General features: G+C 33.7%; 1 protein-coding gene across 4 annotated transcripts in view; it reads right to left on the bottom strand.

The window, feature by feature from the left end:
* ARHGAP29 (Rho GTPase activating protein 29) overlaps positions 1 to 14,478 on the bottom strand; it is a 62,788-nt gene that overhangs the window by 45,413 nt on the left and 2,897 nt on the right. For 2 of the 4 annotated variants that reach the window (XM_032423261.1, XM_032423289.1), the window contains exon 2: positions 11,597 to 11,833. In XM_032423261.1, the coding sequence (XP_032279152.1) occupies positions 11,597 to 11,801 (205 nt within the window). In that variant the 5' untranslated portion in view covers positions 11,802 to 11,833. Of the gene's footprint in view, positions 1 to 11,596; positions 14,239 to 14,478 lie in introns of those variants that run through there. The other 2 variants (XM_032423280.1, XM_032423270.1) reach the window with 2 other exon arrangements.

Genomic DNA, 14,478 nt, shown 5'->3' with positions numbered 1-14,478 from the left:
AACCATGGGGCCAGAATTTGAACTCAGGGAGTATAATTCTAGAAGCCATGCTCTTAATGTTAGACTGCCTCCTCCTGAAATAGCTTAAAAAACAAACAAAAACCATTTTTTAAATAGAGTGTCATCTTATACAATTAACTTTTTCAGAAATGTTGAAAAGATAACCATTAGAAATAGAAACTGTCTTTAGAATAAAAAAAACAAAAATGAAAAATTCTACCATCATCCTTCAAATATGCCATTCCTTAACTGTATTATCAAGGGAAAAAAAGGTGTAGGCAAGGTGGGGAGCTGGGTACATCAGGGCAAAGAGTATTCCAGGAAGAGGCAAAGAAGAATAGTTCAAGGAGTAATGGAAGCAGAGAGAATATAAGTGCTTTCAGGAGAAAATGTTACTCATTCATCCAACGAATTTTAATGACAGAAATATAGGAGAATAGGTGCTGGCTGAAGTAACCTTGGAAATGAGTAAGTCTATAAAGACTAAAAAAAGCAAAGGAAATGCACATAAGTACTGTACTCTAGTTGATAAAGCATTTTCAATGAGGATTCAGGTTAACAATTTTGATGTTGCCATACATACATACAGGAATTGAAAAACTGTGTAAATGGATGGTAGATGTTGGGAGCCAGGCATCTCACTGTTGGAGTAGAAATTTACAAATAAATGTAATGATTCATATTGCAGTAGATTAGAGTTGGACACTTCAGTAAGAATTCATGTTTAGCTTAATACAGACACAAGTGGTTACATATAGAAATATTTATAGATATGTGTATTTACACAGGTTCGTATACACACATATATTTCTTTGCTCTGTCCGCTGAAAGGGCCTAAAAGAAATGACACCCAGTAGGAACAAGCACAACTACCACCCTGAGCTTGGTTTCTACTATCATTCGCTAATAAAAGATATCAGGGCTCCTTAGACAAATGGATGATGCTAGGACTGGAACAGAAAACATGCAGGATGAGTTAGGCACATCTAGTAGAGACAGAAAGTAAGAGCTTAGAAAAAACTAACCCTCACACTGACTACGGTATGTCAAGGGTACACAGGAGCCAACTGAAAGAGCTCCTAATGGCCAAAGCTAGAACAATCTGAGCAACAAATAAAGTAGTACTGTATTATAACTCAAAGTATAAAGTAAATATCCATGAGTACATACTGACACAAATAAATGATTGAATAAATTAGTGAGTGGAGGAAAAGAGACAAATCTCCTGGATAGAAGAATGCCAAATAATTTATATAGATATTTTGTCCTCAGGAGGTGGAGCATGCATACAGTGACTTCCTTCCAAAGAGTAGAGTAGAGAAAGTGGGACAGAATGAGTAACTTTAAACTAGAGAAACTTTATCATTAAGACAGGTGATCAAGGTCGACATTAATAGTGATAAATCATGTTTCTAGTAATCATTCTTGATATGACCCGTGATGAAAATGGCACTTTACAGCTGTTCCTCCCAATATCCCAATCTAATCATGACAAAAGCATCAGATAAATTCTAATCAGGATGCATCCTACAAAATACCTAACCAGTATTCCTTAAAACTGTCAGATCATCAAAAATGAGGGAAGTCTGAGAAACTATCACAACCAAGGAGGGCCTAAGGAGACATGAGAATTAAGTATAATATGATAGGATCCTAGAAGAGAAAAGGGACATTAGGAACAATTTATGGAAATAAGAATAAAACTATGGGCTTTAATCAATAATAATGTATCATTATCAAATACTGGTTCACTAACTAACAGATGCACCATACTAATGTTAAGATGTTAATAAAGAAAAACCTGGTAAAAGAACATATAGGAACTCTCTGTCTTATCTTTTCAGTTTTTCTGTAAATCAAAAACTGTTCTAAAAATAAAGTCCATTTAAAAAATAAAATACAGATGGGCAAGAGATATTAGGAATATTATATACTTTTGGAATTTTCCCAGTAAATATATATTACTTTTATAATTAAAAAATTCATTTATAATTTTTCAAATCCTAGGGAATATGTGATATGCAGTTTAAGGAATTATCTTAAATGATCACTATATCGTCTGTTTTAGAATTGTGGATGTTATTTCCCTCAGTAGGTTTACTTAGTTGAGACAATATGGCTTAGTGGTTGGTTAAAAGCATTATCTCTAGAACCAGATTGCCTGAATTTGAATTTCAGCTCCATGGTTTACAAACCTTGGGCAAGTTACTTAACCTCTGTGTGCCTCAGTTTCCTCATCTGTAAAAGGAAGATAATGGTAGCTACTTCATAGGATTGTTGGATTCAATGAGTTAAAACACATAATGCACTTGGAACAGTGGCCAAAACATAGTAAGCCCACCATAAATATTTACAGCTATTTTTATTAGTTAATGCAATAGTAGAAATAGGTTAATAACATAGGTTAGGTCTGAAATGGAACCTAGTAGCTTTGAAATAAAAGAAACTTCTGGAAAATAATATAGCTTAAATAGTTGTAAAAATAACATAATTATATTTTTTCCCAGTTTTGCATTGCAAAGTCTATTGTTTTATATATACATACGTGTGAGTGTATATATATACATACACACACATATATACATATAAAGCTAGTTAATGGTAATACTTCTGCCTACTTATCAAAACCAAGGCTGAATACCTAATACCATAAAGAGTTGTACTGTACTCTTTTTAAAACCTAACTTACGTTAGTCTTAAAAGAGAAAGGAAAGGCAGTTATCTCTATTCTATACTCTGATATTTCACAATAAAATCTACAGATATAAATACACCTGGGGAATACCATAAGAATACTTTGCCTTATTTTAAGGTCTCAGGTCAAAGAGCTTGATTTTTGAGTGCCAACAACCATCAATATTCAAAATTAGTGTTGGGTAGCAAGAACTACAAAACCCTAATGGCTTAAGTGCCCAAATAAACCAAGGTAATAAATTCTGGTCTTCTCAGAGTCAAGGAAATTAAATATGTGGAATTAAATATATTTCAAAATTGTTAAATGTTTTTCAATTTTCTTAGTTTTAATTTCTAAAACAGTAAATAGTAACAGATACAGCCCACATAAACAAAAACCTTCAGGGTCCTCAATAACTTTTAACAGTGTAAGAGATCTTGAAAACCCCTGCTATGGGATTCTTAAAAATCACTGCAAAACATCCCAGTAACTGTTAACATATTATGGTATAAAACATATAAATGTTTTACCAACTTGAAATTCTTTTTTTCCTACAAGGAAGCCTTTATAAACAGATATTGAAGTCGTTTCGAGTCAAAATACTAAAAAACAGTAACTGAGTTATTTAGTAATAAATTTCAGAACTATGTCAAATTACCCTATAAATAATTCCAATTTCCTTTGATTGAACACATTTCTGAAGCCTACAAATCAACAGAAATGAACATGACAACTACATTTTAAAAATATTAATTACAAAGATTCATAAACTTCCCTGAATAGATGAATCAACTACTTGAACATCAGTATATTCTGATAATACTTCAAATGGAACTTTATGAATTAGCAAGCCCTTAATTATATTTTTAAGTGGTAAAGAAATGTTCTGTTTTTACCAAATGTCCTTTTCCACTATAATAGGCTAAAGCTACCTCAAATTATTTTTATGAAGCAAAAAGCCTCTTAAACTGAAAATATAACTTTTTAAAAAAAGGTTTAAGGAGTTTAAGCAGCTCTTTCGCCAACACTAAATCCTATTCCCACTCCACCCCGCCAGATAGTAGCAGCAATGAGTGAAGCCAATGAGTTAGTAACTGTTCTTCCCCAATACAGAAGAAAGCTGTAAGTGGCTGATTGGTATCATAGAAAATAATAGATTCAGGGGTGCCTGGCTGGCTCAGTCAGTAGAGCATGGGACTCTTAATATCAGGGTTTTGAGTTCAAGCCCCACATTGGGCATGGAGCCTACTTGGAAAAAAAGAATAGATTTAGATCAAGAAACCTGTGTTCCAATTGGAAGTTCCTTGATCTTCCACTTCCTGGGAAATGACGTTGAAATATACAACTCCTAGTTTCTCTGATCTCAGATTAATCATTTGTAGAACAGAATTAGTAAGAACACTGTTCTAGTTACTTTATGTTGTTGTGAATGTCAAATAAATGAACAAAAACAAAACTGCTTTATAGACTTAATATATAAACAGCTATTATTTCTAGTAAATCTGTAAGCCACACTAAATACCTTTGACAATAGATTTGTCTCACACAGAATTACAGTCAACAACAAAGAGACTTATAGCAAAGTCTCACAATATTTTGGCTAATGAAAAAGAGATACTAAAGTTAAGTTTCAGTTTCATCTTATATATAAAATCTAAATTAGTAAATTAATTGGAAATAAATCTATAATTAAGGATATATTTAATATAAAAATATAATAATTTATGCAATTACTATAATGTTCAGCCAAAATCTTAATACTAGTTACCTAGAAGAGTAAAACTCCTGTATCCCAACGTTTGCTTGTTTATCTACCATCCCTATAATATGGTAATCTGAATTTTAATTTATTGTTTCACTCATCTGTGCCGTTTATTTTCTGCTTCATTCAGCTTATCAAGTGAAAACAGATTAGCCAGCTCCACTTTTTGGTTCTCATGCATTAACACAATACCACAGTGTTTATACTGCAAACACTTCATGGAAATGCTTAAGTAAATAAATGAAAAAACCATGGTGTTTTCCTTGATTTTAAAAAACTGACAATAATTTTTAAAACCAGTCTTGTTAATTCAGCTTAACCTCTCTGGGAAAGCAATGAAAACAAGGAGGAAAATAAGTTTCAGAACTTATCACTAGGAAACTCCTTTTTTTTTTTTTTGCCGTAATGCCTTCTGAATTTACAGGATAAAAGCAAAGTCTGAGCAGCAGCTTTCTTTATCCAGCCACTTGGGGACTGTAAAAATAATAATAGCTGACATTTTAAAACACTTAGTCTAAGAGCTTTACATATATGAACTCTAATCTTCACAACATCCCAATAATGTAGGTGCTATTCTCTCCTTCCAACAGATGTAGAAACTGAGGCACTTGAGAAGTAACTTGCGCAAGGATACATACAACCATCAAGTGTCAGAATGAGGGTTCTACCTTAGTTGTTCTAGCTCTAGAATTTGTGCTCTTAATCACTATGATATGTTAACATGATTAAAGAAGTTATGGCTTAATGACAGGTACTCTGCAGTCTGTGATTTAACAGGCTTTAACTTCTAATCAAATATGCCAGTTACTATTATAAATGGTGTTAAATGATGTAAACCATTCCAGGAAAGTGCAAAAAAAAAAGAAAAAAAGCAGTCACCTAAGAGCTGGCACATATGTCATAAAGGAGCTACCTGTATTTCATACTTCATTCCTCAAAGATTCATTTCAAAGTCATAACCTATCAACATTTACCTGAACTTCTCCTAAGTGATATCCATTAGAAATCACTTCTGGAGAGGTTTACTTCTAAAAGAACATGGCAGAAGGACATATCTGAGACTAGCAACCTAAGCTTTCTAATATTTCACAAAATTTCTGGCACAATATAGAGGATGAAAGTTAATTAATATTCATCAGTGGTAAAATTAACTCTATTGAAATTTGTCTGAAATAAATTTGCACATCCTCCCGTATACTCGCCTGGGGAAAACTGAGTTAATCAACAAGACAGGATTTCAATTGAGACTTTGAAAATTTATGCAGAACTTCCCTCTCACAATAGAACATATTATTTAATGGCATTAAACTTATTTAACTTCTTCTATTCAAAAAAATTTGCTTTACAAAGTTAACCTCTTCTGACTATAGTTCTGCCAAATTTAGGACCTAGACAGAATTCATCAGAAGCTACCACTTATAAGATTCAGTTATGTTTTTACAAAATACAAAATAAAAGTGATAGACTCTTAAATCAGAAAGCTTTTTTTAAAATTAGAGAACTTTATCTGCAACTGATGATAAAGTTTTATCTTCCTTTCTAGCCTATTTAAAGAACAAAACAAAAACAAGGCACCATTGTCACAACAGTAAACTTTTATTAAATTCCAGTTTTAAAATAGTGTATTAGACAAACTACCAATTTTCCTTCAAATGTATTTTACAATGGCAATGGATACTTCCAAGCACTGAGGAGCAGAAAAATTAAGTAATTTGCACTATTCTTTCTAGCCCAGTTAAAAAGACTTGCACCTTTCAAATTCCCAGAAGTTGAGCCTCCTTGAATGGTGTTCTACCTGAAATGAGGAGGTATGTCGCAGAGTTTAACATTTATGAATCTGTTCTTTGGAATTAAGAAGACATTATTCCTCAGGGGGACAACCATAAACTTAAGTGGTATTTACACAGCACATAAGTTAACTGCTAGTGTTGTATTTAAACACAGAAAGTATATGTATAACAGAGCACCTTCAGCATTTTAAAATAAAATGTAAAATCTGGCCCTGTAATTATTCATAATGCATCTTAATGACACTGGATAGAAATCTAAAACCTCAAATTCCACATGTGCTACTTATACAAGACTACAGGGCAACCTCCTCCTGGAAATAAACAGTGGACAGAGAATCAACAAACACTCTCAGTTATTCTACCAAAGCATGAGTTTTCACAGTCCTCTGATGTCCCACATTAAACTCTCCATTTTTATTTGTAAATAAAAAGAGCAGAGACGAATTGCATACCTACCTTACCTGTTACCACAGAACTCTTTGGAAGACACTTATTTCTCTAATCAGTTCCTCAACAACTATGGCAACATGAGCTTCACATTCTCACTTTTCACAAATTTCACAAATACCCACATTTAAGAAAGTTACCATAAAACTCACATTAAAAAAATCCTATAGACTGATGGGAGGCAGGTGTCCTCTAAAATGCATTATATGAAGGGCCCCTGAGTGGGTCAGTTGGTTGAGTGATCAACTCTTGATTTCAGCTCAGGTCAGGATCTCAGGGTCATGAGATTGAGCCCCATATGGGGCTCCACGCTCAACAGGAAGCCTGCTTGAGATTCTCTCTCACTCCCTTTCCATCTGCCCCCCCGCCCAGCTTGCACATGCATGCTCTCTCTCCCTCTCACTCTAATATAAATAAATAAATCTTTAAAAAAATGCATTATATATTTGGAAAACAAATACTTAGCTGTCTTCTCCAGTTCTCAACTCTCAATATTCAAAACAACGTACAATTTCCAACTCCAATGAAATTCTGAATCACAGAATTATGAAATTGGTAGCATCTGGTATAGCACCTCATTCTTAAATCATTAAATGACTGAGGCCATATGCCAAAACTAGTCAGCAGCAGAACAAGGCCAAGAACTTAGATAGTGTGATTCTCTTTTCAGAGCTTTCTGCCATCCATTACTACCAATTTCATCAATTTGTATAGCCTGGCTGGAAACTGATCTGCTGGTTCAAATCAAAGAATAGCATTAAAGCTCTCACTCCAAAGGCAACTTAAGGGCATTCTAAATAGACCCCAAGAGTTCCTATTTCTAAATAACATTTTCTTAAATTTGCTCCAGTAACAGCTTTTTCTAGGTTTCTTTTAATGCTATAGAAATAAAAAATATTTATAGCTCAAGAATTCATCTCAGTAGTCTTAAGATTGATGTCTACGCCAGTACTGTCCAACAGAAATTTCTGCAGTGATGTAAATATTTATTTCTTCACTTTCCAAAATGGTAGCCGCTAGCTACATACGGCTAATAGGCACATGAAATATGGGTACTTCAACTGAAGAGCTGAATTTTTTATTTTAATTAAATTTAAATAGCCACATGTCTAGAGGTTACCATATTGGATAGTGCAGGTTTAGATGTTCCCCATTGAAGAACTGGCTGATGAAATAATGAAGACTTAGTAGTATTTTTTTAAAGTACCTGCCATGTGAAGCAGTTGAGATAGCATGGAAAGAGCACACCATTCTGCATTTATGACCTCTGGATTCCAAATGAAACCACTATGTATCAGCAATAAGAGGTTGATGAAATCACACAATCTAAGTTACACCTACAACTCATCTGTGAAATGGGGCTAAAAGTACCTGTCTTTGTCGGGACTCTTTGATTAAATGCTGTCTGTATGTAAAAATACTCTATAAAATGCAAAGCACCATATATAATTACGTATCATTTTTTTTCTTTTTTTTTTAAAGATTTTATTTATTTATTTGACAGAGAGAGACAGAGCTAGAGAGGGAACACAAGCAGGGGGAGAGGAAGAAGCAGGCTTCCCGAGGAGCAGGGAACCCGATGCGGGGCTCAATCCCAGGACTCTGGGATCATGACCTGAGCCGAAGGCAGATGCTTAACAACTGTGCCACCCAGGCGCCCCAATGACGAATCATTTCTATAACAAGTTCAAGGAGAGGAAAATGTGGCTCTTAACCAATCATAAACATATTAATCTAAGCCTAGCCTCAAAAATATGACTGAACACCTGAAGCAACAGTTGACTGATTTTGCACATCATTGCCTCATGAAAGCTAACGTGTATAAAGAAAATGTTATTCAGATTATACCAAAAGGTGATTTAACGGTATACCTACATTCTTTATTTTTAAAAGCTAACTTTTTTAGCTTTTTAACAGCCAACAGACGTGGTAATGAACAATGCCAAAAATCTGGCATCCTTCCTCTTAAGGAAGCAAAAGACAAAATATTGGCAAGGCCGCTGACAAGGTTCCCTCACTCCAAAAGAAAAACAGTGAAACAGCTTTTATTTGTCTAGCCAGTTTATGAGTAGAGTGTTAGTAAAGAACAGCAGAAGTGCAGGGAAAGTTCTCAATACCCAGAAGACAAAAGCATGGCCTATGTCTAGTCTATAGGAACATATATAACAATACCATCTCAAGTAACTACATAATTTTAAACTTTTTACCTGCTTTCCTGAAGATTATATCTCGTGTGATTCTTGTAATAATTTTATTAAGGAATAGTTTGATACTCTAACAAGCTGAAAATCATGATCAAATTTGAACACAAGCATATTATTATATAGCATAATTATTATTTATAATGAGGTTAATTTATATGTTTATACATACTCCCTATATTAAAATTTCCAGATTTTATTTTATTTATTTTTTTTTTAAAGATTTTATTTATTTATTTGACAGAGAGAGACACAGCGAGAGAGGGAACACAAGCAGGGGGAGCGGGAGAGGGAGAAGCAGGCTTCCCGCCGAGCTGGGAGCCCGATGTGGGGCTCGATCCCAGCACCCTGGGATGATGACCTGAGCCGAAGGCAGACGCTTAATAACTGAGCCACCCAGGCGCCCCAAAATTTCCAGATTTTAATAACAATGATCCAAAGACAGAAAACAAATTTTTGTTAAATCCAAGATTTTGAGATAGCATACATAGATCCTTTTAACTCTGATTAAAGAACCAAACATCCAAAGGTAAATAATGAAAATTCTCTGGCCATGACTTACTAATGAGAGTTGGTTATCCAAAAAATGTTTTTTACATTTTTAAAATTAATTTACCAGCCATAAATGGCAAACTTTTTTATTATTAGCAATAATATCAAGTATTTAAATTTTGAAGTACTGGTTTTCTTATTAAAAGGACAGTATCTTGAGACGCCTGGGTGGCTCAGTTAGTTAAGTATCTGACTCTTGATTTTGGCTCAGTTCATGATCTCAGCGTCTTGAGATCGAGCCCTGTGTGATGCTCTGTGCTCAGCGGGGAGTCTGCTTGAGACTCTCTGTCTCCCTCTCCCTCTGTCCTCCCCCACCCTGTGCACATGCTCTCTCAAATAAATCTTTTTTTAAAAAGGGTAATATCTTTATAAATTTTTAATATTAAATTTTCATGAAAACTGTATTTCCATATGCCTACCTTTATCTCAAGGGGCAGTCTCTTTTTGCCATCTTACTTAGAAACTTTCTCTTTTCTTACCTAGGATCAGCTTTCAATCCTTTTTAGTCTCTGAATTATCTATTCACAAATTGAAATTCACATTAAAAAACTGAAGATAAAGAGTTGTCCCACATGTTTTAAATTACCATCATTTTAAATTTGTGAGACAAAGGATAAATACGCAAAATCAGGATTTATAAATGATATAAATCTCCTGAGGAAAACAAATAAAACAAATAAAAATCCTAACTAAAAATCTTATTTATATTAATGAACACTTATATCGATAATTAAAGAAAATTGGATTTTACCCTAAATTGAGGTAAATGATTTGTCAATCAAGGCATCATTTTAAATTTCACTTTCAAAATTAACCCAGTTATGAACTTACACCAAAAAGAATGACTTTTACTATATGTAAATTTAAAAACAAATTTAAAACCAAGCCAGTTAAGAACAAGGCTTTATTTAAAACTATGCTTCTTTAAATAAATGGCAGATAGTGTCATTTTGGTAAGAAATTTATTCCCAGTATAATGCTTAATGTATTTAGAATACCTTTCCCCAATAAAAAGAAAACTTTATTACCATTTAATCAACCATAATTGATTTCAAAACCAAGCTATTAAAATGAACAGGTGTATAGGCAACTTTTTTTAGTAATATTATATATAGTCTCAAAAACATGATTTATGTGATTGTTTTAAGGAAAATTCAAATACTAAAATTTTGAGGCTATAATTTAAGACCAGTTATTTTGGGCATTTCATATTGAAAATTAGGCTAGAAATAAACTCTTAAAAACAGGATTTAGTACAAGATGTGATTTAGTCTCCTTTCTAGAACATATATCAGAAAATGAGTATTTATCTTATATACACAGAAAATATTTATTGAACTCTTATGTCTATGAAGCCCAAAGAGATCTCATATAAACAAAACTAGGAATATTCATTTTCTACATCCAGACCTACCATTATGAATATGGAAATGAACTATTTATCACAAAAGAATAGGGGCTGTATCTTTATTATCATTGCCATCAAATCTGAATATAAAATTATGTATTAAAAGTTAAAAGACTTAGGGATTAAGATCAAGTTGGGGAATGCAGATGTATGTAGCTCTTTACTTTAGGAGAACCAAGTCTTGTCTCCATTATCCATTTCTAACTAGACAGAGAATAAATTCTGTGATTATCCCTTAGGTGAAGAATAGGTTATAGAACAGCAAAACAGAATTAAGTGTGATCTTAGAGAAAAAAAAAAATCACTCAAATGCAGTTATTCCAGATTAAGTTTTAGGAACAATATAGAAAACTGAATCAAGGCAGAAGTATCAAAAATGTAAATGATAAACATTAGTCTGCTTATTAAAGACTAATCAAGGCACTGTATTACCATTAAGAAGAAGGTTAAAATTCCAATGATCTAAAATTTTCCCATGTCAAATGGGCCTAAATGCTAAGAACCAAAGACTGAGTTTCGTTTTTTGTATTCTTGTTCCCTCACACTTACCAATGTTTCTATTATGTATTGTACTGTATCTGATAATAAAATAGCTTACACCATAACATCAAACATCAAACATTTGGGAGGAAAAAGTCATAAAATAACTAAAGCAGAATACCCTGTTCCTACCACTGTGTACGTGTTTATCTGTAGCTAGGCTGGCATTTAAAATTTTACAAACTATCCAGTAAGAATGCTAAGAGAAAACAGTTGACAAACCTGAAAGAATAGCCTCCTTCAAATATAGTAACATATGCGAGAACTTCCTGATATCATTCACCAACTCCTTGATGTAATCCGGATCAAAAATGGAATTGGAACTTATGGACTTGAGCCCCATTTCAGGAGTTGTAACATCAGTAGAGAGCTGGCCTGATGACGAAACACGTTTTTTCTTTGTCTTTTTCTGTTTGTGAGCAATCATCCTTCCATAGAACAGTCAGAAAAACTGAAATCCTTAAGTGGAAGGGAGAAAAAACAAAAGAAACACAAATACCACATCAACCAGGGGAAACATTAGGTTTCCACAAACAGCCCATAGCCCACCTCCATATTCCATTTATGACAACAACAAACACTGTACTACTAATTTATTTATTAAGTGCCAGTCATCTTGACAACTCTATGATATGCAAACTACTATTTTCTTCATTTCACAAATAAGCAGCCTGAGCTTTGGAGGTTAAATCATTTGTCCAAGCTCTCAGCTAAAAAATGATGAACTGGTACTTAAAACCCAGATCTGCCTTGTTGCCAAAATCCATTCTCTTAATAACTTCCTCTTAACTCCTAGGGTACAGAATTTTTTTAATTGTAAAAGTTGTTCTGAAAAGTCACTTGGCGGAAGAACATACTCTAACTCCATGACATCAGCTTCAAAAATAAAGATGCAATATGAGCTCTAACAACAGAAAAGACCTGTTTTCAAAATCCCCTCCATCACTTACTGTCTGTCCTGACAAGCTGTTAATCATCTCTTCATTTTGGTATACTCATTTATAAAACAGGAGTAACATTCTGACAATACCTACCTCATGAGATTATTGTAAGCATTCAAAGAGACAATGGTATAGAAGTGTCTGACACATAAAAGAAGCTGGATTACAGTTAGTTCTCAATAATAATGCATACATACATACATACACACACACACACACACACACACACATACACACTCTAGGTTATCAAGTTTCAGCAAGAATAATTTTCTGTTGAAAACAAGTTCTAAGGCTGTCCACTAATCTGATACATCCCAATTGGCTGAACAAATAAGTGTATGAATATCAGAGCAATATTTTTGGTAATTTCAAGATGGTATAGTAAAAACACAATCTTTTGAAATGAGAAAGACTTAGACTTGACTTCTGGCGCAATACTTTCTAAATGTGTGACCTGTATAATTTTGCTTACAGGCTGTGTGAAAATTAAAAGGGGACATAAAATTAGAAGACCTCATATGTAAAACACTTAATCCTGGCACACAGTTGACACTCAGAAAATCTTAGTTTGTTTCTGCTTCATCCTCACATTTTACCTTTCCAGAATTGAAAGCCCTAATTTTGTTTGCATTTCTTGAATCAAAAAGGAAATTACTGGAGGAATTAAGTTAGCTCAAGCATAATCATTAAAACATTTTTCAAATATTTTGTCTTCAATATTTTGATACTTTCAAAATGGTAGAATTACTAAGAACTTCTGTGCAATTTACAGTAGGAAGTTTTATGTAATATTCACTTCCAGGTCATGTGAAAGATACACTATTGTATTATTGACTCTTTCCTATACTTCACCGAACTCTATAGACTTTTTCCTTCCTAATCTACAGTATCTTTAATCTATCTACTTCTATCTGTAGTATCATACTAGGTGAAGTACCACCATTTCTTGTTTGAGCTATTGTTACTAATTTCCTAATGATCTCTCCACATCCATTCTTATCCTGTTCCAAATGTAGTGAGTACACTTTTCAAAACATGAATCCCAACATGTCATTTCTCTGCTTAAAACTCTTCCAAAGGACAAGTGAGAATCTATTGAGAACTGTAAGGCACAACATGAGATCTGGCTCCTACCTACCTCTGCACTGTCATCTGGAGTCATAATTCCTACTCGACACTCTCAACACTCCTGCCACACACACTCCCTTCAAATTTTCCAACAGTACTTGCTTACCATGACCCACACAGTAGGAAATAATTTCACATCATGAGCCAGTACACACATTAAGTATGTTTGTGTGTGGTATGTGTGTTGGAATGCATAAAACATAAAACAAATTCTGGTTCTGGCTAAGGAACCAGGTGATGTACCCAGATGTTTTCTATCCTATCCCATTTCATTTTTTAAAATGCTGATTGCTGCCCATCAAATCGGTTTCAGACTCATAATGGGTCATGGCCCTACAACGAGAAAAACACTGACTATTTGACTCAGGGTCCTGTCTATATACAGTTCCACTTGCCTGGACTACTCCTTCCCCTTTGTTTACTCATTCTGACCTCAACTCAAAGATCACTTCCTCAAAGAAGTCCTCCTGGACCACCCCGCCCCTGTAACAACCACCACCAAACTAGAGCAGAATCTCCTGTTAGATGCATTATAGCATCTTATACTTTTCATCACTGCACTTATCAAAGTTCAAATAGATGATTCATGTTTTCCTATCTAGATTATAATCCCAAGGAAATCAAGACCACGTCATTTTGCTAACCACGTGTTCCCTGCTCACAGCACAGTGCTTGGCATAGTAGTGAAGAACTACTCAAAAAACTATTTGCAGAATAAATGAATTTGCAGAATGAACACTGGACTTATAAAGTTGTAAAGTTGCAATTAATTTTTACAGAAACAAAAAGGTTAACTTTGGATTGTCTGTTTTAAATGGAAAATATATACGGTTTTTCAAAAAATCTGTCTATAAAACACTATCTTTCAAAAAAGAAAAAAAACAAGTATATAAAGCTGATAAAGATAAGATTACATATTCTTGTTTCTCTACTTCTGACTATTAAATGAGATTTCTCTACTTCTCTAATAGCTTTTAGTGCTGCTTTATTCAATATTCTTGTTAATCTCAAATTATTTCTGAGAATGTAATTTCT

The sequence above is a fragment of the Phoca vitulina genome, unplaced genomic scaffold (assembly GCF_004348235.1).
Source record: "Phoca vitulina isolate PV1807 unplaced genomic scaffold, GSC_HSeal_1.0 scaffold2, whole genome shotgun sequence".
Taxonomy (NCBI): Eukaryota; Metazoa; Chordata; class Mammalia; order Carnivora; family Phocidae; genus Phoca; species Phoca vitulina.
Note: the sequence above shows the minus strand (reverse complement) of the source record. Positions and strands in the feature narration are given on the sequence as shown.